General features: G+C 39.4%; 1 protein-coding gene across 3 annotated transcripts; it reads left to right on the top strand.

Moving 5' to 3' along the window:
- The first annotated feature begins 12,247 nt into the window (after positions 1-12,247).
- LOC124171705 lies at positions 12,248-19,867 on the top strand. 3 transcript variants are annotated; one of them, XM_046550967.1, is made up of 8 exons: positions 12,248-13,190; positions 17,480-17,733; positions 17,848-18,048; positions 18,126-18,191; positions 18,294-18,353; positions 18,468-18,811; positions 18,897-19,059; positions 19,699-19,867. In XM_046550967.1, exons 2-8 carry the CDS (start codon positions 17,481-17,483, stop codon positions 19,860-19,862), a joined length of 1,251 nt encoding a protein of 416 aa, XP_046406923.1. In that variant the 5' UTR covers positions 12,248-13,190; position 17,480; the 3' UTR covers positions 19,863-19,867. The 3 variants fall into 3 exon arrangements, with proteins under 3 accessions (XP_046406923.1, XP_046406921.1, XP_046406922.1); XM_046550966.1 differs by lacking the exon at positions 12,248-13,190 and adding an exon at positions 17,302-17,393; XM_046550965.1 differs by lacking the exons at positions 12,248-13,190; positions 17,848-18,048; positions 18,126-18,191; ... (2 more) ...; positions 18,897-19,059; positions 19,699-19,867 and adding an exon at positions 13,201-17,393 and having other exon boundaries at positions 17,480-17,653.
- Positions 19,868-22,979: the final 3,112 nt, after the last annotated feature.

Raw genomic sequence — 22,979 nt, 5'->3', positions numbered from 1 at the left:
AAAAGTATCATCGTCCGATGATTCCTCCCTTCTTCCCCGATACGTGGCCATTGCCAGCACTGAATAACACTAACGGAACGGCACGACTACGCACGAATCTCAGCCTAATCTAATTTACCCCACCAAAATAAAAAGGATAGGTAAAACAATTACTTCACTCCCAGAGGCCCGTCAGGAAGACTTCACTACAGGTTATGGGTTTGGGCCGTGGAAAAAGGTAGAATTTGGATGGGACATTCAAATCCTATGCTAATTGGTGCCTACACCACCGATGAGCCAAAATTTCGTGCCGTTTTCACAGTAAATTAAAGAAGATTTCACAAAATAAAGATTTAGAAACGTACCGGTTTCGGCCGCGAGTTGGGCGCCAAATGTAACCAGACTCCTCTCTCTCTCTCTCGGGTTGGGTTCGTGGGTTGCCTGCCGGTCGTTGGTGAGAAAATTGTGGAATGAAAGAGACTCCTTTTCAATTTGGATATATTAAATTGAACACTGAATACAAGCAACCAGACTTATAAGCCTGAAAAAACGAAAGACAAGAACAAAATCCCGGGATGTGGTTCCCCAGGTGAGGCCGACTCTTCCGTGAAAAAAGCCTCTTCTCCGTCTGTCCGCGTGCACCTTCCCCGTCCGCCGGCGTGCACCTCCTCCGTCTGACTGCCCGTTCTCTCCGTCCGCCCTCTCTTGGTTTTCTGAACTGCTCTTAGTTCCGATCCCGGCCGCTGGCGCTAGCAGTACCGGGGCGAACACCGGATTGGTCACATGGCTCCCTCAACAAAAGGGAAATTTCTAGACCAAAATAAATTTACTCTTTTGTTGACCACTGGAATTAAAGAAAAATGCTTTAACATGAGGGTAATAGCAAAAAAATAAACTTCTCGTTTTATTTTTCCTCGACGATGTACGGTTTCAAATTGTAAAAATTAAAAATCCCTATTTTATCCCCTTCTTCATTTGTAAGTTCACTTGCATTCCCACCAACAATGCGCGCAATTCTGTATAGCCCAGTGTATAGGTGAAATAACTTGTGAAATAGCTTCAACTTCGTGTCAGAGGCTCTTGGGAATCGCAATAAAACGCGATCACCCTCACAAAAACGGTGTGTCCTCCCTCTTTGAGCGTTTCTCCTTTTCGAACCGGCGGCCTTCAATTTTCGGAAAGCACACGCGACTAATGCCTCGTGGGTAAAAACATTTGTTTCTGGAATGACTAACAGTTCGCTGAAATCGCGCCGCGGTTGCCTGCCAAAATGCAAGGCAAACGGGGTTGTACCCGTGCTCTCATGAGTTACTTCATTAAACCATTTGTTTATGAACGGGACCACTGCTTGCCAATTCACATGATTATCACTGCAATACGTTCTAAAAACTCTCGACAGCTCCCTCATTATCCGCTCACACGGGTTCGATTGCGGGTGGCGTATAGACGAAAAGGCAACATCTACTCCCACGACCTTCAACTCGTCCTTCCATTTGGCACTTGTGAACTGCGTCCCATGGTCGCTAAGAACACACTTAGGCCGACCACATAATGCAAAGTACTTATCTTTAAGGCACCTTAAACAAGAGTTGGTATTGGGCTTGTTGATGGGATACACCTGAACATATTTCGAAAAAACATCAACTACCACAAATGCAAATTTATTTCCACGTTCACCATTGGGAACCAACCCCGGTTTTTCTGAAAATAGATTTTCGAACTCCTCGAGGAGTTCATTGAGCGTTCCTTCAACACGGCCGTCCCCGCTAGGCTTCGGATTTTTGGTATTCAACGGCATCCCTTCGTCTTGGATGACGTTGAGCTTTTCCTTAAATGATTCGACAGTTTTTACGGCGCATGCTTCTGCGAACTCGTCAGACGGGATTTTAATGTCTACCCCATTATCCTGGAAATCAATTCCAACGCGAAACTTGGACAAAAAATCTACTCCCAAAATTAAAGGTCGTATCAAGTGATTGATTACTAAACAAACAACTTCGATTTCTCGGTTTTCAATCCGCAATGGGAGTAACACCTGTTTTCGAATCGGCATCGATTTTTTACCGTTCGCGCAAATTATGTGCGACTTACACATGGGAAAGAGAGGAATGTCGTTTCTTTTTGACGAGAGTTCCACCCATAACTCCTCTGATATTGCGGAGATCGAACTACCCGTGTCTAACAAAGCTTCTACGTTCGTTCCATAGCACTCAACTTCCATCGTAGGACATTTAAGCACTTCAGGTTCGCGTTCTCTCTCCCATATTAAATCATCGTAGGGGTCTCCCTCCAGCTGAAAAGATAGCACGGTTGGTAGATCCGCCTTTAAGTCATCGTTTGGCATTGGGGATCTGGGCAATCCAAACGGGTTAAGTTTAAATCTACAGGGTCCCTCACGCCCCTACCCCGTGTTGAAATGTCATTCTGCCGAGGAACACACCCAATTTCACCGCGCGGGCGGTTTGGGTCGTCCTCGCGAGCGGTGAAACGGTTGTTTCCCCTCGCACCCTCGCCCATTCGCGTATTATACCAATTGCGGGATGGATTTGAATGAGCCTCGCTCGTTTGAAGTGATCCACGATATGGCTGATGGCCGTCCGACCCACGTGGCCCCTCGCGTTGCATTGCACTTGTGGTATCATAATAGCTTAAGAGATCCCTCATTTTATTAATGGTCAACTCTCCTGCCGTGTATATCAAATTTTGAATTGTGGGGTGGAAATGCCTTGCGACAGAATAAATGATTTCGTCGTCCTCCATCGGCGGTTCACAAAGTTTAGCAGCTCTAACCTGTTCCATAAAATAATCAGACATTCGGCCATGTCGATGTATGTCGAATGATCCAGTCAACAGCTTTAATTTATGCTGAAATTGAGCTTCCCGATTCCAAAATCGTTCCAAAAACCTCGTTTTGAAATCATGAAAATCTTCTAGCGGAGGATATAGCGTATCTACCCAATCTTTCGCGGCTCCCTCAAGCATATTTGTTGCCAGAATCACACTTTGCCGCGTAGGAATGGAATAAAAACATATATATTCCTCAACTTTGCGAATAAAACTTACGGGATGCTCAAAATGCCGGGCTCGAAACGTGGGTCTAGAGAGACAGTTCGGTGGAGGCACAAATAAGGGCTGATTCAAATTCCGTCCTATCTCGTTCCTATTCTCTCCCTCTACTACATTCCCACGGTCCGTCTCATTCAATCGCATGCTAATACCGTGCAACCTCTCACTTTGCGAGACCATTTCGGACGTGACTCTATCAGAACTTCTTTTCACTTCATCCCTGATATCCCGGATTAATGCGGTCTGATTATTCAATACACTTACGAGTAAATCTTTTAGTTCGCGGTCTACGCCTTGTGCGTGGATGGCCTGTTGCCCGGCCTCGACGCGCGTGCCCGTGACCACGGGGGTAGACACGTGGTCTTCAAGTGACATATTTTTTAACGCCGTACTGATTTGGTGCGGTGAACTAAAAGTATCATCGTCCGATGATTCCTCCCTTCTTCCCCGATACGTGGCCATTGCCAGCACTGAATAACACTAACGGAACGGCACGACTACGCACGAATCTCAGCCTAATCTAATTTACCCCACCAAAATAAAAAGGATAGGTAAAACAATTACTTCACTCCCAGAGGCCCGTCAGGAAGACTTCACTACAGGTTATGGGTTTGGGCCGTGGAAAAAGGTAGAATTTGGATGGGACATTCAAATCCTATGCTAATTGGTGCCTACACCACCGATGAGCCAAAATTTCGTGCCGTTTTCACAGTAAATTAAAGAAGATTTCACAAAATAAAGATTTAGAAACGTACCGGTTTCGGCCGCGAGTTGGGCGCCAAATGTAACCAGACTCCTCTCTCTCTCTCTCGGGTTGGGTTCGTGGGTTGCCTGCCGGTCGTTGGTGAGAAAATTGTGGAATGAAAGAGACTCCTTTTCAATTTGGATATATTAAATTGAACACTGAATACAAGCAACCAGACTTATAAGCCTGAAAAAACGAAAGACAAGAACAAAATCCCGGGATGTGGTTCCCCAGGTGAGGCCGACTCTTCCGTGAAAAAAGCCTCTTCTCCGTCTGTCCGCGTGCACCTTCCCCGTCCGCCGGCGTGCACCTCCTCCGTCTGACTGCCCGTTCTCTCCGTCCGCCCTCTCTTGGTTTTCTGAACTGCTCTTAGTTCCGATCCCGGCCGCTGGCGCTAGCAGTACCGGGGCGAACACCGGATTGGTCACAATATAGTGTACACACGGTATATAATTTACACAAGTGAATAGTGTGTACATACAAAAATGTATGCGAAAGGGTCCATTTAAAATCTATGCTAAAAACAATTACCATCAATTACTTCCATTATAACGATACAACTGGAAGCTTGGTTGTAAGGTTTTAATAATATGTACTTAATGAGAATTATAGTAATATAGCAATATAATGTTATTTGAAATAATTATCTTCATACTCATAAAAAACTCAAGTAAAAAAATTTCCCATTATATGACGAACTTATTTTAATATTTTGGATTAAAAATCGTATTTTGAACTCGCGCCAAAACGCCCGGCGGCCATCTTTTGTGACACGTGACGTAACGGTTTTTGCGGTCTTTGTTGCTTTCCCATACAAAAAAATCTGTGCTGTGACTGCACCAAATCTGCACTGTAACTGGACTAAACTCTGTGTTTAGCACAGTCACAGTATACTTTTCTGTACTAGACTGTACTATGGCAGCTAGAATTTGAGAAGAACTGTACTGTAACAGTGCTGGATCACTGTGCTTGAACTGTGCTAGAGCTCAGACTGCACTGTGACTGGGCTGGGTAACATGACTGGAGCTGTACTATGGCTCAAACTGCACTATGAAAGGGCTGGGTAACTGGACTGGAACTGTACTATAGCTCAAACTGGACTGACAGGGCAAGAAAACATGACTGAAAGTGTACTGTGGCTAAAAGTGGACTATGACTGGGCTGGGTAACATGACTGGAACTGTACTATGGCTCAAACTGCACTATGACAGGGCTGGACCTAAACTAGTCATTGACGGGAGAAAGTATTTCCTATATTATTTCATATTACGATCAACTATCATTTCCATGAGAAAATGAATGCGTAAATTATATAAAAATATTATCTTGACATTGCCGCGGCAATGCATAGCTCCAGCTTGCTTATTATTTTGGTAAAGTATGGTCAAAAGAACAACTTCCGCCGATACCCAGCCATCTTTGTTAGACAGCATTGGTGTTGAACCGGTTGTAAGATTACTTGTTTACGTGCTCTCATCCTCTGAATTCTACGCTGTGCGATGGATGCGTCGATGTAGGATCGACGCTAAGAACATGAAGAAGTGACCTTTACTTCAATTACATCAAAATTAGCTACTTAGCCGGGAATTTTTCTTGCGGGTGGAGTGATATCGTCGATTTTGCTGAAATCCGTGTGGTTCGCGATGAATCAACTTTCCACTATTTATTCCGACGACTCGCAATCTACTCCTTGCGAAGCACGAGAGAGTTGAAAAAAGACATATTTATTTATACTCTGCTGCTGGGGGTAAGTACTCAACTTCTCTAAAATTAAATTCAGACAAACTTAAACAGTAAAATTTTGACATAACATTTTATTAGATACAAGAATGTATTGTGTTTTCCTTTTAATTTCAGGAAGGAAGCCAAAGAGGCAAATGAATTGAGCGGCCATGCCTTAACAAGACTTTCATTTTTATGTTTATAATCATGAGTATATTTGTATTTAATAAATTTCTTTTATTTTCATATCTTATTGCCATTTATTGTGCTCCACGGCGTTAGTACTGAAACTTCATCAACAAAAACTATCGAGGTGGGCATATTTGTGGCAACTAGACAAATAGCACTGAAGTAAATTTTGGTGGTTTTTATGTTGAGTGCCCGTTGATGTGCAGAATAGGATTTGTCAATTTTTCTTATTGAACCTAAGTGCTTCGATAGCAATATTTTTAGTACCATAAACTTTGTTCATATTAAGGAAATGAAACGTAACAAATTCAGTGAGTGTCTGCTAGGAATATGGTTTATCTTTCCTTACACTAGTCAACATTTGAATGAGTGTAGTCATTTTAGCCACTGTTATCTCTTTGCGGTTTTCTGATTGGATCACGCAACCAATCTTCAAACACCTAAAAAGGGAACTATATATCTCTGCTAATTGGCCTATCTTGATTTAATTCTGCTTCTTGTTTTCAATAAGATATATGTACAGGGAATGCAATAGCCGCATCAAGACTGTCAATTATTGATTCATGGAAAGAGTATTACAGTAAAAGCTGTGCTATGGCAACTGCACTGTGACTCTGCTATGGCAGCTGCACTGTGGCTGTGCTATGGCAACTGCACTATAACTGTGCTAAGGCAACTGTACTGTGACTGTGCTATGACAACTCCACTGTGACTGTGCTATGGCAACTGCACTCTGACCGTGCTATAACTGTACTGTGATGTTTCAATTCAAGTGCAGTCTAAGTAGAGTCACAGTACAGCCCTTTTAGCACAGTTACAGTGCAGCTTTAGTACAGCCACAGCACAGATTTTTTTGTATGGGTTGTTATTTTGTGATTGCGAATTTAGCTGTGCTGTAAAATCTTGTTTTACGAGCAAATTCACGTTGAAGTATGCTATGGGAGAAGGAAATAATCCGTGCTTCGTAGTGAATACTGGCAAAAAGGGATTGGAAGAATACTGTTTCATGCACAATAGGGAACTTGCATATATTTCAGATATAATCAATAGCCCCAAAATTACATAAAAATATATGTTTGCATACCTCGGTGAAAGTTTTTTAATTATTTTATGACGTGGTTTGCGATATTTAATGCATCAAAGTTCACGAGAATTTTCAAATGCAAGTGAGAAGCGAAAACGCCCGATGATTGGCTGGTAGAAAAGTGACGTCATAATTCAGTACGAGGAGGCACGGCCATAGTAGAGGTTGCATACCTGAATACAAGCAACGGCGTGGTTATGATTCATTTATTGAAGTGCAGACGTATCGGGGTTGTTCATTGTGACTTCAGGGCTATTATTTGATCTATTTCTCCTCCATTGAAAGTGATAGATTGCGTAAAGATGAAGGAATATGGTTATTGTTATGCTGATCCTAGTAAGCTTCCTGTTACTGATTCCATCATGGTAACAGGGTATTTTAGTGAAACTGCAGTACTACATGTAGACTTCGTCGGCGCCGAAAGTCGATGTCGAGAAATGAAAAGGTAGCTGATGTGCATCTGAAATGTTTTATAGTTCATAACAAAGTGAGACTTGCGTATAATATTGGCGAAAGCGTATACTCATGTGAAATGTGTATTCTTTTGGCAGTCCGGTAGAGAGTCTTATGGTGAACTTATTTCCACCTCGAAGCTGTCGATGATACTTTCAACTTAAAAATACCTTGCCTGGAGGGCGACAGTAAGCTCTGAGGACGCCAGACTATTAATGTTTCAATTTAGTAGCGATAATATAGACGAACTTCCAACACAATCTACCATCTTGTGACTCAAAAACCCCGAAGCCACTTCCTATTCTGCAGAAAGAATCGGTCAATCGCACTTCGATCAATATAATAAACACGTCTTCAGGTGTTAATAAATTACTTATTTGTAATGAAATCCTTCCTGAAGTAGCATTAAAATGTGAATATTTCCAAACAGAGTCTTTAATACATTTTGGGAGCTTTTCTCACGATATATCTTAAACCTACTCTAAAGGCGATCTCCTCGTCATTGCGATCGGTTGTCACTTAAAATTTCCGTATCGGAAATCCTAGAGGGATGACCTTCGACGATGACCGTGATCACCTGCACTCTCACTATCACTGGAACCCGTGGTGAAAACATCATCCCAATCCAATTTCAATTTGGTTTTAACTGGGGAAAGAGCAACATATGAGAGAACTGCAAATTCGATCCACACATTCGATATGAGAGAACTGCAAATTCGATCCACAGTTAACTGCACATTCTTTGGGCAACTTTGGGTTTGACTTTCCCTCAAACACCCCATTTCCCCTGTGGTGCACATCAGTCCTATATTTATACGATGGCCTGACAACCTTTAAATGGATCCTTGGTTTATCCTGACAACCAACTAAATGGAAATTGCTGATCCACACCTGTCTTCTTCTTATCTCCACAGTTTCCAAATCAAGGGCCGCGGAACATTCCTCTTGTGACTCAACTTTTTCTGAAAAGCAAGCAACGGCGTAGAATAAAATCAAAGAGTGCTGCGATTCATTTTTTGTGACCACCTCTGGATTCCATTCTTTTCCCATCTACAACTTCCTTTATCTTTCGGGGTAAATTATGGGACAAGATAATGTTTAAATATTTTCATTAATTTATAACAAAATATAAGTCCTAAAAATACCCAAAAGCCATTTTATTAATCCGCACTGATGAGTGTAAATTAATGTGGAAGATGAATGCTGTAGACGTAGTAGTTTTCCTTAGGTTGAGTTGCAAAGTTCATGAAGTTGACAAAAATGCTAATTTTTCGGTGCGCGGAGTCATTTATTGCACGTGCAGTACTGGCCGTGTCTATATTTTTCAATTTTTTTGTAATAAAATAAATCAGAATTTATGATAAAATTTCCTTTAAAATGATATAGTTCATTATTATAGCATGCAGTGAAGCCAGGATATAAATTTGCAAAGCACAGCGGCACATCATTTTGACGCCGACAGTAGAAAAAAACGCTGTCTTCTTGGCTGGCACTCGAATGCATGAGGATGAACGTTGCTCTCTATTTTCATATTTCCTCCCTTGATTTTAAACATCATGGAATTTTCTTTGTCCTTCTGTAACTGAAATTGAACAAGTGCCATAAATAATTTGAGTCCATCGTAACCATCGAGAAACACCTATCTCGATTTTTGTTGAGAAGTTGAGGTTTTATTCTACGGCGGCCGAATTATCGAAAAATCTCAGTTTCAAGTTATTCAGTCGATGAAATATGGAAATATTATTTATATTAAAGTTATCTTCCCTCACATAGCACACGGGTTTATCATTCCGTTTATTATACTCTTATTTTTCCATAACGCTCATCCCGACAGACGGCATGCATCGAGGCTTTTCTTCTAATTTCTTCCGTGGGAATGCAGACGAAAATTTTTTCTGGGGTGTTATTGCACAGAGGAACCACTTGTAACTTTTCCTTATTTCACCCATGTTCTCCTTTAAACGCAACGTGGCTCTTCCAAACCTGCAGTTACTGGGCTTCGATCTTGGACTCCTACTGAACTATGACGTCACGGCGTAAGATTAGTGGGGCGGTATTTTTTAGCCCGCGAAACTCGGGAGACTTTTGGGAGTCATTTTCTAGTGTATAAACTGAATTTTAAGCGGAAAAAAGTATATTGCGGTACTAAGTGTTTACTGTAGTATATCAGCATACTGTTTATAAAAAGTATGCAATTACCCTATTAAATCAACGCCTGAATAAGTTTTTGTATACTGAATTCCGGAAACAGTGGCTTTTAGCGTCACGAAGAGATTTAAGAAGTTTCCTTTGTCAGTATCAACCCATCTCTGCTGTGCTGACCATGTAAATGTAAGTAAATGTAACATTTTTTCTATTCGATACTATCTATGATTAATGAACCACCAATTACTATCCAATAATTATTTAAGATTATTCATTATTTTATTCTCAGGGTAATTACAATTTAGCATGATCTTTCCTTTTGCTGGCATAGTGAAAAGAATCCATTCAGACGGTTTAAGTTGAAATATCAGGGTTCTCGCAGTAGAATCCACTTTGTTAGCAGTTCTTTATGACATTAAAGTATTAGTCTCAACCTCAATTAACTCGTTTATGAATGCTTTTTCTTGAAAATGAATAACTATTGGGAATATGTCGAAGAATAATAGCAATTAATAAGCTGTTATAAACATAGCCATCAGTTGAACTCTCTCCGATCATTATAATTTAGGAATTGATTTTTGCTTTAGTACATTTTTTTACAAATGCCCATGTATATATCGTACATTTCTGCCAGTACATTTTTAACAGACATGTTGCACTCAAGGGCATAACCCAGACGGCACAGAAACCTCCGTATTTAATTCGTATGTGCATAGTACCCATTGACTACGGGGATACTATGCCGCTCCGTCGCTTTTCGTCAATGGATAATTTCCGTTCACGGCCTGTCGACGAAGCGCGTACGACGCATGTGAATGTCCGCTACGAAGCACGTACGAAAGGATATGAAGAGCGCAGTAACACCGCACTCAGGCTAATCTCAATCGATTACGTCGAACATTAGATATATCGTAACTGGCACGATCGAAAAATGTATGGAACGCAACACAATTGATAGCTACCGACCGTAGCGAGAACATTATGAATTGTAAGTTCTCAATAGGTAAATGGTACTATATCATGAATTCTAATTACCATGAAAAACTCACGACCGACAAAAATTGTCAAATAATTGTAATAAGAATTCATGATATAGTATTATTTACCTATTGAGAACTTACAAAACTTACTCGGCCACTAAAATAACTCTGCGAAAAATGAGATTCTCATGGCTAATTCACGCATCCCCAGCATTCTTAAGTGGCTGGTACTTACTTGGAAACCTTGAGATGTTAATAAGAGTAAATTCTTATTAATTTTGACACTAAATAAGACATCACATAGCCCATATGAGCATTGAAAAGCTTACCCTAAAGCCTGACGAAATAAGATTTTTTTCAATAAAAATTGCCGATGAAACAGGATTGCTGACACATCTGCTATTATTATAATTGAATTCATCAAAATGCAAGCAAAAATTAACGAATAGTTCAGTCTCAGCTACTAAAACGTACCCGTACCAGGCGTTTAAGCATTTGAAAAATTATTTGGGAAGAGTACCCAGACGGCACAGAACCCTCAGTATCTAATTCGTATGTACATAGTACCCATTGACTAAGGGGATACTATGCCGCTCCGTCGCTTTTCGTCAATGGATATTTTCCGTTCGCGGCCTGTCGACGAAGCGCGTACGCAGCATGTGAATGTCCGCTACTAAGCACGTACGATTGGATACGAAGCGCGCAGGAACACGGCACTCAGGCTAATCTCAATTGATTAGGTCGAAATTAGATATATCGTAACTCGCACGATCGAAAAATGTATCGAACGCAACACAATCGATAGCTACCGACCGTAGCGAGAACCTTGATACGAATCATTATGAATTGTAAGTTCTCAATAGGTAAATAACACCATATCATGAATTCTAATTACCATGAAAGACTCACGACCGACAAAGTTTTTGTCGGTTGTGAGTTTTTCATGGTAATTAGAATTCATGATATAGTATTATTTACCCATTGAGAACTTACAAAACTTACTCGGCCACTTAAATAACTCTGCGAAAAATGAGATTCTCACGGCTAATTCACGCACCCCCAGCATCCAGCATTGTTAAGTGGCTCGTACTTACTTGGAAACCTTGAAATGTTAATGAGAGTAAATTCTTATTAATTTTGACACTAAATAAGACATCACATAGCCCACGAGCATTAAAAAGCTTACCCTAAAGCCTGACAAAATAAAATTTTTAAATAAAAATTGCCGATGAAACAGGATTGCTGACACATCTGCTATTAGTATGATCGAATTCATCAAAATGCAAGCAAAAATTAACGTATAGTTCAGTCTCAGCTACTAAAACTTACCCATATCAGGCGCTAAAGTATTTGAAAAATTATTTGGTATGAGTAAAAGTCCCTAGGTCACTGCAGTAAATGTATCAACCTATTAAAAATATGAAAGTCCTGCCAAATCACCAGCATAAACACTTGTAAAATAAAACATGTTATCTCTTAGATCACACCTCCGATTTTATACTTACTTTGCATGAAGTCACCACCGCAAGAAATTTTAAAGAGGCAGGAAAGAAAAAACCCACAGAAATACAATACATATATTATGTATTTTCTATTGTCAACCACAATAATATTTCCAATTTTCTCTTCTATCCCACATCTAATTTAGCGAAACAATTACTCTTATTCTCTTTCGAATAGAAAATTATTTCAAAGAGGACTGGTCGATACATACAAACTATCGTCAATACTTTCTCCGATGAACGTCCACTATCACTGCACCAACTTGCACAAATCAAATCCACATCCACAAATATGTCACTTCTGCCACAATGTCTGTCTTCTTGGCGACAGGTAACAGTGAAGCAATGCCCATACAGCACGGGGAGAATTTTACTCGTGTATGCTACGTCGAAATTCGGTGTAAGGAATAAGTCGAGAATTCGCCCATTTTTACACGTGTACTTTCTGTGTAAATTTGGGCCGACTCCCTTGACCCTTATCATGTACAAAAAAATATGATGCAAAATTTAGTACTGTATATGCTGTGGCCAGCAGTAATCTAAGCATGATGCAAACTTTAATTGATGATTCAATTGAGTCGTCTACCTTAATGCTAGCAGAATTCTCCCAGCTTAATCTGGTGATAATCATGAAACGAATCATCATGCGGCATATATTATACAGGTGTATATTTTCTTAGGACGACATATATATGTTCCTAATGTTTTATGAACGAATAAATCATCAATTGCAACTAGAATGCTGGTGTCGATCAATTTAAAATTCTGAGTAATTCCGAATTATCTACGCCATAGCCTCGCACAACAGAAATTGAACGCTGGGAAAACAATCACGTAACGATATAACTCGTGCGATTCGACGTGGAAACCCCAACCAATCGGTCATTCTCTTTTGCCTCGTTGCCTTGTGTACTTGCGCTCAGTGAAACGTCTTGCGGTTTTCCGAAGATTTTGTGGTTTTTTTAAACTATCCATCAGTTCTTTTAAGAGCTTCATCTATCATATCATATTCGCTATCATCCTGTTCATTACAATATCATTCATTTTTCACATCATCACCACTTCATTTTTGTCGCATCATCACCCCTCGTGTTTTGTCCTGTACCGACAAATCCATTCCATCCTTTTATTCATCCTTCATATTTAGTATTTTCATTCATACTATTCATCCATTTAATTCATCCACGGTTTAATTCACCGTGAAATCTGTGGGAAACCGCGGTGCGACCACGTGGTTGGTGAGCGGACGCCGCATCTTTGCGTCAAGCAAACAAGAAGTTTTTTCTGTTCTTCGAGGCGATCCATCTTTCCTGGGCTTCTCTGAGGTAAGAGTATTTCTTTAATATGTTTATTATTGTAAATTTACATTTCCGTGGCTCAGAGAATTTATCCTCTTGTCCATTGAGGTATTAAATTATGAGTGGTTTTGTTTCCCTCAGCATCGCGTTAACTACATGTAATGCGTGTTTTATGTGTTTTATTTATTTTAAAGTGTTATGGAAGTTACTCCAATTTGTCTAAGTCCATTTGTGCGTGTAAACATGTCCGCGAGTGTTTGTGCGAAAGAGAGAGATGTTTTCTGCCTTGCCTGAGTATCACACTCAATTGCTCACGAATTGCTGCTTTTGTAATACTTTCTCACATTTTTAATTACCAATTGCGATACTTTGTTAACGAAATGGAATGTTTATATTTTCTCCGGATCTAATCCAATCCGGCAGTAAGTTTTTGGCCGGAAGGTACGAATAGTAGTTGGAGCAATAATGTTCTATAGGATACTTAATGATGAAAATATATTTCGTGATAAATCTGATTTCCCGTAAAGTTTTCAGGGTCGATGTGAAGTCGAAGGTTTGGAGATAATGATGTTGAATTGGTGTAAAAGTAAATGGTCGAATTCCTAAACGGAACTTAAGCTAAAGTGTGCTTTAAGTGGGATAAAGTCTGCTATCTCAGCTTCATGGATGCCACTTCAGGATGAAAAAATGGCAGAAGCGTCGTCTTGCCGTAAAGTGCCGTCACGGAGCTCACTTTAGTGCTACATTACCTGATTTAAGAATAAATAAATATAGCTGCACAGACTTGCTTTTGAAATTGAACTCTGATTTGAATGGTCTAAATCGTCCCGGATATGGCTATAATTGTTGGAAATTACACTATTTGAGATATTTTGGGTTACGGCGAAATTAATGGCGATATATTAATGAGGACAGAGGGGTTGAAACTGGAACTGTTATAAGTATGTTTATTTTACCTGAAAATATACCAAGCCAGTGTTGATGGAGATGACCCATTCCGTAAATTCTATTTGAATTGAACTATATGTCTGTGTACTATCTAGGAAATTTAATGATTGTGATAACAGCGCAGTAATTGGTTGAAAAGGTTGGCGGCATATATATGTATTCGTATTTTGAATACGACTTAATGATATGCTTATATACAGGTAATGCTCATATGTTGATTTTCTAGAACATCCCTATAGATGTTGAAATTGGTAGCAAAATTGTTCATTACGGCGTAAATGGTCTATTAGCTAATACTTGATTTTAATGTCGGTTTCGCATGACTAATGTTATTTTCTATACATACATTGCATTGTATTATATGAGTATTTCATTCGATTTCTCAATTTTCTCTTTCCATTTCGCGTTATGCAGTTTTCGATTATTCTAGTCGTTTTTCTGTTAAGTTTTTCGAATATGAAATTGAATGTTTACACGGTCGATTTAGGATCGCATCAAGAAAGGCAGCAATAGAAAAGTATAACATAGTTTCCTTCATAGTAATATAATCTGCAGCGTAGCAATATTTTCTCTAGGATGTAGCTTTGACATGAAATTTTCTGTCATGAGCTGCGATCTATATATCAAACGTGGAAGTATAGGTTATTACTTTCAAAGTAACTCAAAGAGTATCTTCAGTGAGAAAATAATTCCGTTTCTGTCACAAGTGTATTGTCTGCTACATGTGGTATGTTGTCCTATTGAATGACAAAAAGTGTTGCAAGGTGACTTAACTGTGTGAACCAATTCTGTTCAGTTTGTAATGTGTGAGGTATGTCAAGTCATTGTGAAGCTCGTGTGGAAAATAGTTAGAACTGCATCAGTTTCTCAATTTAGCTTGCAACTGCATGTAACCAAGAACGAAATATTAATGTGCTATCATGCAGGCAGTTTTTCATTGTTGTTGGAAGTTGCAAATGTGAGTGTGCATTGTGGTGAGAACAGTATTTTTTCTTAATCTGGCATTGCATGAATGCTTGAACAGAATTAGATGTGGTTATTTCTGCAATCTTGCATTCTAGTCCATTCATTCATTCAGCGTTCGTGTAGCACTCTAGTTCTTTAAATTCTTCTAAAAGACTTCTTTTCTAAAAAAAGAATTCTAATGGTACAATTTCACTTTTTATCTTCCACTGAACGCTTATTAGTTTTAAAAGATTTTTTGTATAAATTTCCAGGTGCTACTTCATCCCTTCTTACTGTGGTTCCTTCAATAATGCCAAATCGCAAGGAATTCATGTCCTGTAGTGATCGTCACAAACGTAGAAGGGCAAACGAAATGTCAAATGAATTTCTGGGTTCAGATAATTTGTGCTTAGGGGAGCAGGAACATCAGGAGAGGTATGAGGTGAATGAAGGTTCATTGGATGGCAGTGAATCTCAGCATGAGGTGGCTGATGTTCGGGAACTACCTGATAGTGATGTTTCAGTTTTTCTGGCCTCTGATGAAATGCCATCTGAGTCAGAGAGTGATCCAGAGTCGGATAGCGAAACAGAATGGGATCCAGTAGATATTCTTGACAAGCTGAGGCAATGGGCTGCTTCTGGAGTGACCCAAACCAAAGTAACTGAGGTACTTAAAATCTTAGGGGAACACAGCTGCTTTAATGGATGGCCTTCAGATGCCAGGACTCTTTTGAACACTCCTAGAGACACGCCTACTCAAAGGGTTGCTGGAGGTGAATATTATCACTTTGGAGTAGAATCCAAGCTGTTGACTCACCTTGAGAGGTACCCTCAACTGAAGGAGTTGGAGATATTGAAGCTCCATTGTTGCATTGATGGAGTGCCGCTAACAAAGAGTACCAATAGTCAGTTGTGGCCCATTGCTTTATCCTTCGAAGACTTTCCAAATATACCACCTTTTCTGGTTGGACTATTTCATGGAACTAGTAAACCTAATTCAGCCTCAGAATATTTCAGGGAATTCAAAGGAGAGCTCACCAAAATCATACCTTCAGGAGTCAGTTATAATGGTAGAAGGTTCTCAATAGACATAAGTGCCTATATTTTAGATACTCCTGCATTTTCCTTTGCTACCCAAACTGCAAGCCATACGGGGTATTACAGTTGCCGAAGGTGTACCACTAAGGGAGAGTTTGAAACTTCTCATGTAGTTTTCAATGATTTTGATGCAGCACTGAGGACTAATGAGAGCTTCCGTACGAGGACTCAAGCAGGGCATCATAAAGGCGGCTCTCCACTTGAAGAGATTCCAGGGACGGACATGATAAAGCATTTTCCTTATGATTACATGCACCTCACTTGCCTGGGTATCATGAGAAAAATTCTGACCTATTTCATGATGGGGTCTCTCCTGGTAAGATTACCTAGCTCTTCCATAGAGAAAATGTGTCAATTGCTGGAATCATTGGCAAGTAGCATTCCTTCTGAATTTCCGAGGAAGCCAAGAACACTGAGGGAACTCAGTAGATGGAAGGCTACAGAGCTCAGGCAAATAATGCTTTATACTGGGCCCTATGTCTTTCACAAAATTGTCGCTACAGATGTTTTTGTCCATTTTCTCTGCTTCCATTATGCAATGAGATGTTATGTGAGTGACACATATTGCCAGCAAAGGAAGAGAGCTAGAAACCTAATGGCTTATTTTGTTGAAAATTTTTCCAAACTGTATGGAAAGAAAAGTGTCTCCCATAATGTCCATGCCCTTATCCATTTGCACAGTGATGTGGATGCATTTGGTTTTCTGGAGAAGGTCAATGCATTCAAATTTGAAAACAGGTTCCAGTCGCTGAAGAAGTTAGTGAGGAAATGTGAGAAGCCTCTGCAGCAAATAGTTAGGCGGGAGTCTGAATTGGCCCTTGTTCCTCCCAAGTCAACTATTTGCCCCAAAAATGCAATATTAGGAAATGCTGAAAGGTTGCCTGCGGGAATGAGTTTGCCAGCATACTCTAAGTGTGTCATCCATGAAGTTAGTATTGGGTCAAAGGCACCAAATAATTGTGCCATCCTTCAGGATGGCTCTATTGTAATTGTCAATTGCATCGCAACCAGGGAAAATGTGATCCATATCTATGGAAAGAAATTCAAAAATGTTAGCAATTTCTATGAATCCCCCTCAAAATCAAGCAATGTTGGCATATTCATTGCATCTGATTTAGCTCGTCCGGACATGTGGCCATTGACTGCCATTAGAGGCAAGGGAATCATCCTTCCTCTAAGGACTAAAGATGGAGAACAGGAGTTCTATGTTTCAGAAATAATCCATTCTGTAGGATTGTAGTAAGTTGATTATGTCGTACAGTAATAATTAACTGTTGACATTGGGAATCTTAATGATAACTAATATACATACTATCTTGTTACAGAATGGCCTGGAAGATAGTGGACTTCGGGAGCATGGTTGGGAGTGGCGTTTGCAAGGGGAAGTCCAATGACCACCCGAGAACAAAGGCGACGACTGTTGTACCCGAGAAGTGGCTGTTCACCAACGAGGGTAAATTTTTTTGCTACTGGCCTCCCAAGTTCTGCCAGCAAGTCAGCACCCTGGTCAAAAAAATGACCCAGCCTCAAAAGGACTGGGAAGTTTGGCGTGTGACTCATGCATCTGCAGAGACTCTTTGTAAGTGACATCCATTTTAATATCTTTTTGTGCCATGCTCCTTTTCTTATGTGAAATTATCGTGTTGTACAAAATTATGATGAAAACCTTTGATGTTTCTTTTTCACCATTTAGATGACTACGATTTTGCCAGGGACGTACTGCAGGGCATATCTGAAGTGACAGATGTGGATGAATTCATCGGGAAGAGGAAGGAAATGAAGTATGGTAAGGGGGAGCGGATGAGGAAGAAGAAAGTTCGGGACTTTGAAGATGATGTGGTCACTCAAGCGAGGCCACTGCTTCCCGCAATACCGGATGATTCAAGTGAAGACGGTAATTTTAATTGAACTTTCAAGTTTGAGATGAGTCAAAATTAAAACTTTGTTGCTCATATTTTGCTTCCTTTGCAGACATGGCAGTACAATTATCCCAACGTGTAAGTTGGGAGAATGATGGTGGTTCCAGGTGTGGAAATGGTATGGAGAATTCATTATGACATGCTTTTACTTTTTGCACCAGTCCAAATACTTATTTTCACATATTTTTCATTCATATTGTATTAACTGATTTTCCGATAGGTGGCAGAAGTACATCATGTCACACGTCAGCAAGAGAAACCTCTTACCGCGATGCTCAGTGTGAGTGTGTCAAGGTTTAAATTTTGAATGATTCAATGATGATAATTTTGGAATATCACTTTTTCTAATTGCCTTTTGGTTCATAAAACTAATTTAAGTATTCTCTTGCTCTAGGTCAGACCATGGCATTGGAAAAGTGTGATTCTAACGAGCTTAAGGAGCTCAGTGATAAATTTGACAAGATGCTTAGCATCATGCAAACATTAGATAAGAAAATGACGAAAATATGTTCTCAGGAGGTTGACAAGCACCTTGGCAGGCTTTGTTCCAAGGTCATGAGCTTGGAGGTTTCCCAGAAGGAAATAATGGAGAAAATGAAGAGTGGATTCACAGAGGTTTTAGCGGAAAAACCCTCCAAGGAGGCTGTGGACCTCCCATTTAATTTACCATTTGGTAATTACGCTGAGTTTTGCGAGGGAATGGCAGTGGTGAGGCAGCCTGATATAATGGAGAAACTGGTGAGTTAAAATCAAATATTTATGTATTCTGTCTGTTTTCTTCATTGTAACCCTTGCACTAATTGTTATTTTTGCCCTTTCATAGCATCAAGATATGAGCAGGGTTGGTGGGAAGGACGAGACTGCCATAGTAAATGCAATTCTATCAAAATTAATGACTAACAGTTTTGCAGCCCAATGTAATTGGAAAGGGCAAAGGAGCGGGAAGTACATGTTGGAATCTTCTCCGTTGCTAATGATAGTGCATGGTAAGATCTGCTAGTTGATACTAAACCCTTAAGCAGCAACATTCCTTATTTGTCTGTCCTATGCAAACTAAAGTCTTTGACTCATTATTCATAACCATTGCCTACATGTTGGTATCTAGGAGAAGTCATTTTTAACTAGAAATTTCTAAATGCACAAAATAAACGTGACATGCTGAACATTTCATGAGCTATTTGCAGTTTCATAAGAATTTATGCATTTTCTGTGGTAATTATTCCAACTTATGTCTGTTGACCCTGCATGATTAAAGGTGAATCTGATTGTGGATGGGTTACTTCCTAGGGTGAACAGTTTTCTTCCATTAAGGTTTCATATTTAATGAATTAATATTGCATATCACCATAAATGAATGTACATGCGTGAAACCAAGATTGGTAGCATAGCTCATTTACTCTGTCTTAATTTTTTACTTATTATTTTCCACTTCCTTTTTACTTGCATTGCCTTTTGGGAGGTCATTGAATCACCTTGAATTTAAATTGTTAGTTAAAGCTACGTGTGTAACAGTGAAATGATTTCTTTTATCCCATTTCTCAACCTACTCGGCATTTATCATGTTGTTTAATGATTATTTGATCTTTTTGAGAAAATGTTTGAAATATTTTTTTGTTTGTTTTTAGGGGGAGCTATTCGCAATGTGGGCTTTGCCAGCATAACTGAGGAGACGGTGAAGGACAGGATCCAGAAGTGGCTCAAGCAAGCCGGTCGTAGACGAATGGATGTATTTCCTGACGAATTATTTTATGCCGAGGAACCTTCTGTGTCAATAAACGAAAATGTTTGAACTAATGTGTTGCCTTTCCTTATTACCTCTTTAGTATAAGTAGTCTTATGGTATGTTTAATGGTGTGGAAGTTTGTTTGTTAATTTTGATCTTTTAGCAAGCTTCGTTATTTACCTGTTTATTTGGTATAGTTAAGTTAGGGATAGTTAATGTTATTATTATGCATTATTATATCATTTGGTTGCTAACTGACTAGGATTGAATTGATCATGCAAGATGGATTCATTTTTGTTAATATTATTCTTACCAATACAGTAAGGTGGTTTTTTTTAGGGCGTTTTCCTTTTTCATCTACCATTGGCAGCTGTACTAATGATTGCAATGTAGGTCATGGGTAAATTGATAGCAATAGTTTTTGAATACCAGGAAAATGTCTGTCACTTAGTAATTTTTGGCTGGAAGACGAATTGACTGAATGTTACGGTACAAGGGCCAATTTGTAGGCGATGTTGTTTTGTGGGTTCCGTATATGGGTTTCTTATCAATTGGAATTGCAAATATCGGGTGCCTCATTATTAAATGACATCAAGTCTCCACAGTAGGCGGCGATCCCAGGCGCGCTCGATTCCGCATTTGAATTTGCCGCCGATTGCGCGGTTACTGCCATCTTCTGGTCATTCAGTACACTATTTCAAGAAGGCTTTCCCCTGGTGGCGGATTGAGTAACTACAACGGTCCCCCAATTGCTTTCCTTGCGCATACACGTGTATTATCCGGTTTGTGGCGGACATAAGACCATAAATACACGAGATTTATTCCAGTTCTACTCGGGTAATAACGGTTTTTACACGAGATAAAACACGGGTAAATCACGGCCTATATGCCAGTTTGCGACCGTTCGTGCTGTATGGGATGGTACCTTCCTCCAATCTGGGCACCTTCAATTCAGCAAGAATTTTCTCCTCGTCTTCTCGTCCAAGGCCAAAGATTATTTTCTGATATCACAAGGTGCGATGTGAAGCTCACACACCTAAAATTAATAAATAATAAAATACCATGTAACTTATTAGGTCAAATCATTTCCAATTTTTGGTATTTCTGCATGAGAAATCAAATTACTATAGGCTCGTAAATATAGTAAATATTTGTATGCCTGATATTTTTATTGTTTTAAACTATAGCATAAGATAATTTGAAATGATGAAAGCCGACGTGTAATACACCATAGGGCAAGCTAAGAAGCAATATTCGATCCTATAAACTTGGCAGCTTATTCCTAGTTTCTCCTTTAACCACACGTTTACCGAATGAATTAATACAAAAAAGACAAAGACAAGAATTTTCAAAAGAATTGCTGCTACAATATTTTGAATCACCATTTTTAGTACTGAATAGTACTATAGTACTTCAGTACTGAATAGTTCGGGATGTTGATGCATCAACATCCCGAAGCCACTTCTAACTTAAAATTACATCCTAATAATTACAGCGAGAAAGAGTACATACCTCACAGTTTTTCGTAGGGGTGAAATGTTTTCTTCTTATCGCCCGATTGCACTTCTTTTTCAACTCAGGATCTTTTGGAAAGCTAAAAACTTGAGCCATGTCCCGGAGTTTCCATTACATCCCGGCATTACACACACGGAAGGCATTTTTAACAAAAATATCTCACAAACACGTTTCTGAAGCCCAGAGAATGAAATTAAAGAATAAGGGAAACTTCACCATTACCAGACATTACCAGAATTACTCTTATTCTCTTTCGAATAGAAAATTATTTAAAAGAGGACTGGCCGATACATACCATCTTCATTACTTTCTCCGATGAACTTTCACTATCACATCATCCACTTGCACAAAACAAATCCACATCCACTACAGATCTGTATGTCACTTCTGCCACAATGTCTGTCTTCTTGACGACAGGTAACAGTGAAGCAATGGTAACTTCCTCCAATCTGGGCACCTTCAATTCAACAAGAATTTTCTCCCCGTCTTCTCGTCCAAGGCCACAGATTATTTTCTGATATCACAATGGTGTGATGTGAAGCTCATACACCTAAAATTAATAAATAATAAAATACCATGTCACTTACTATAGTAAGTGACATGGTATCATTTCCAATTTTTGGAATTTCTGCATGATAAATCAAATTACTGGGCTCATAAATATAGTAAATAATTGTACACCTGAATATTTTTTATTTTAAATTGTAGCATACGATAATTTGAAATGATGAAAGACGACATATAACACACCATAGGGCAAGCTAAGAAACAATAGGTATTCGATTCTATAAACTTGGCTGCTTATTCCTAGTTTCTCCTTTAACCACACGTTTAACGAATGAATTTATAGAAAAAAGACTACTAAAATGCAAGAATTTTCAAATGAGTTGCTGCTACAATATTTTGAATCACCATTTCAGTACTGAAGTGATGCATCAACATCCCGAAGCCACTTCTAACTTAAAATTACATCCAAATAGTTACAGCAAGAAAGAGTACATACCTTACTGTTTTTCGTAGGGGTGAAATGTTTTCTTCTTATCGCCCAAATGCACTTCTTCTTCCACTCAGGATCTTTTGGAAAGCTAAAAACTTGAGCCATGTCCCGGAGTTTTCTTTACATCCCGGCAATACACACACGAAAGGCATTTTTGACAAAAATATCTCACTAACACGTTTCTGAAGCCCAGTGAATGAAATTAAAGAATAAGGGAAACTTCACCATTACCAGACACTCTATTTTTCACAAACTTAACCACAAAAATCCCTGAAATGTGGTTAGACGTGACGTAAACGATGCGATCTCCAACGGCTTGTGCTGGCTTGTGCCAGCTTGTGAAGGCATGTGATCTTTCTAGGATGATATGGCACGATGGCACCACCCGCGAAAGAAAATAGTCCCAGACCGAATACAGTTTTATCGATGAGATACAATTTTATCGATGCATATGAATTTGCCAGTCATCTTGCATCTTTTTTCGTCATTAAAGGAAATAAAGAAACAAAACCTTTTTAGTAACTTCCTAAGCGCGATTTTTGTATCTTGATGGTCCACCCTCGTATTCAGGTACGAAAACTTCCTGTGCCGTCTGGGATCCTATTTTTAATTGAACTAATATTTTGGAATGGCTCTTTCAGTATGAACAGGTACTTGATAAAACTTTGGAG

This window comes from Ischnura elegans, chromosome X, assembly GCF_921293095.1.
Source record: "Ischnura elegans chromosome X, ioIscEleg1.1, whole genome shotgun sequence".
Lineage (NCBI taxonomy): Eukaryota > Metazoa > Arthropoda > Insecta > Odonata > Coenagrionidae > Ischnura > Ischnura elegans.
The sequence above is the reverse complement of the archived record's forward strand: the minus strand, read 5'-3'. Positions and strand labels throughout refer to the sequence as shown.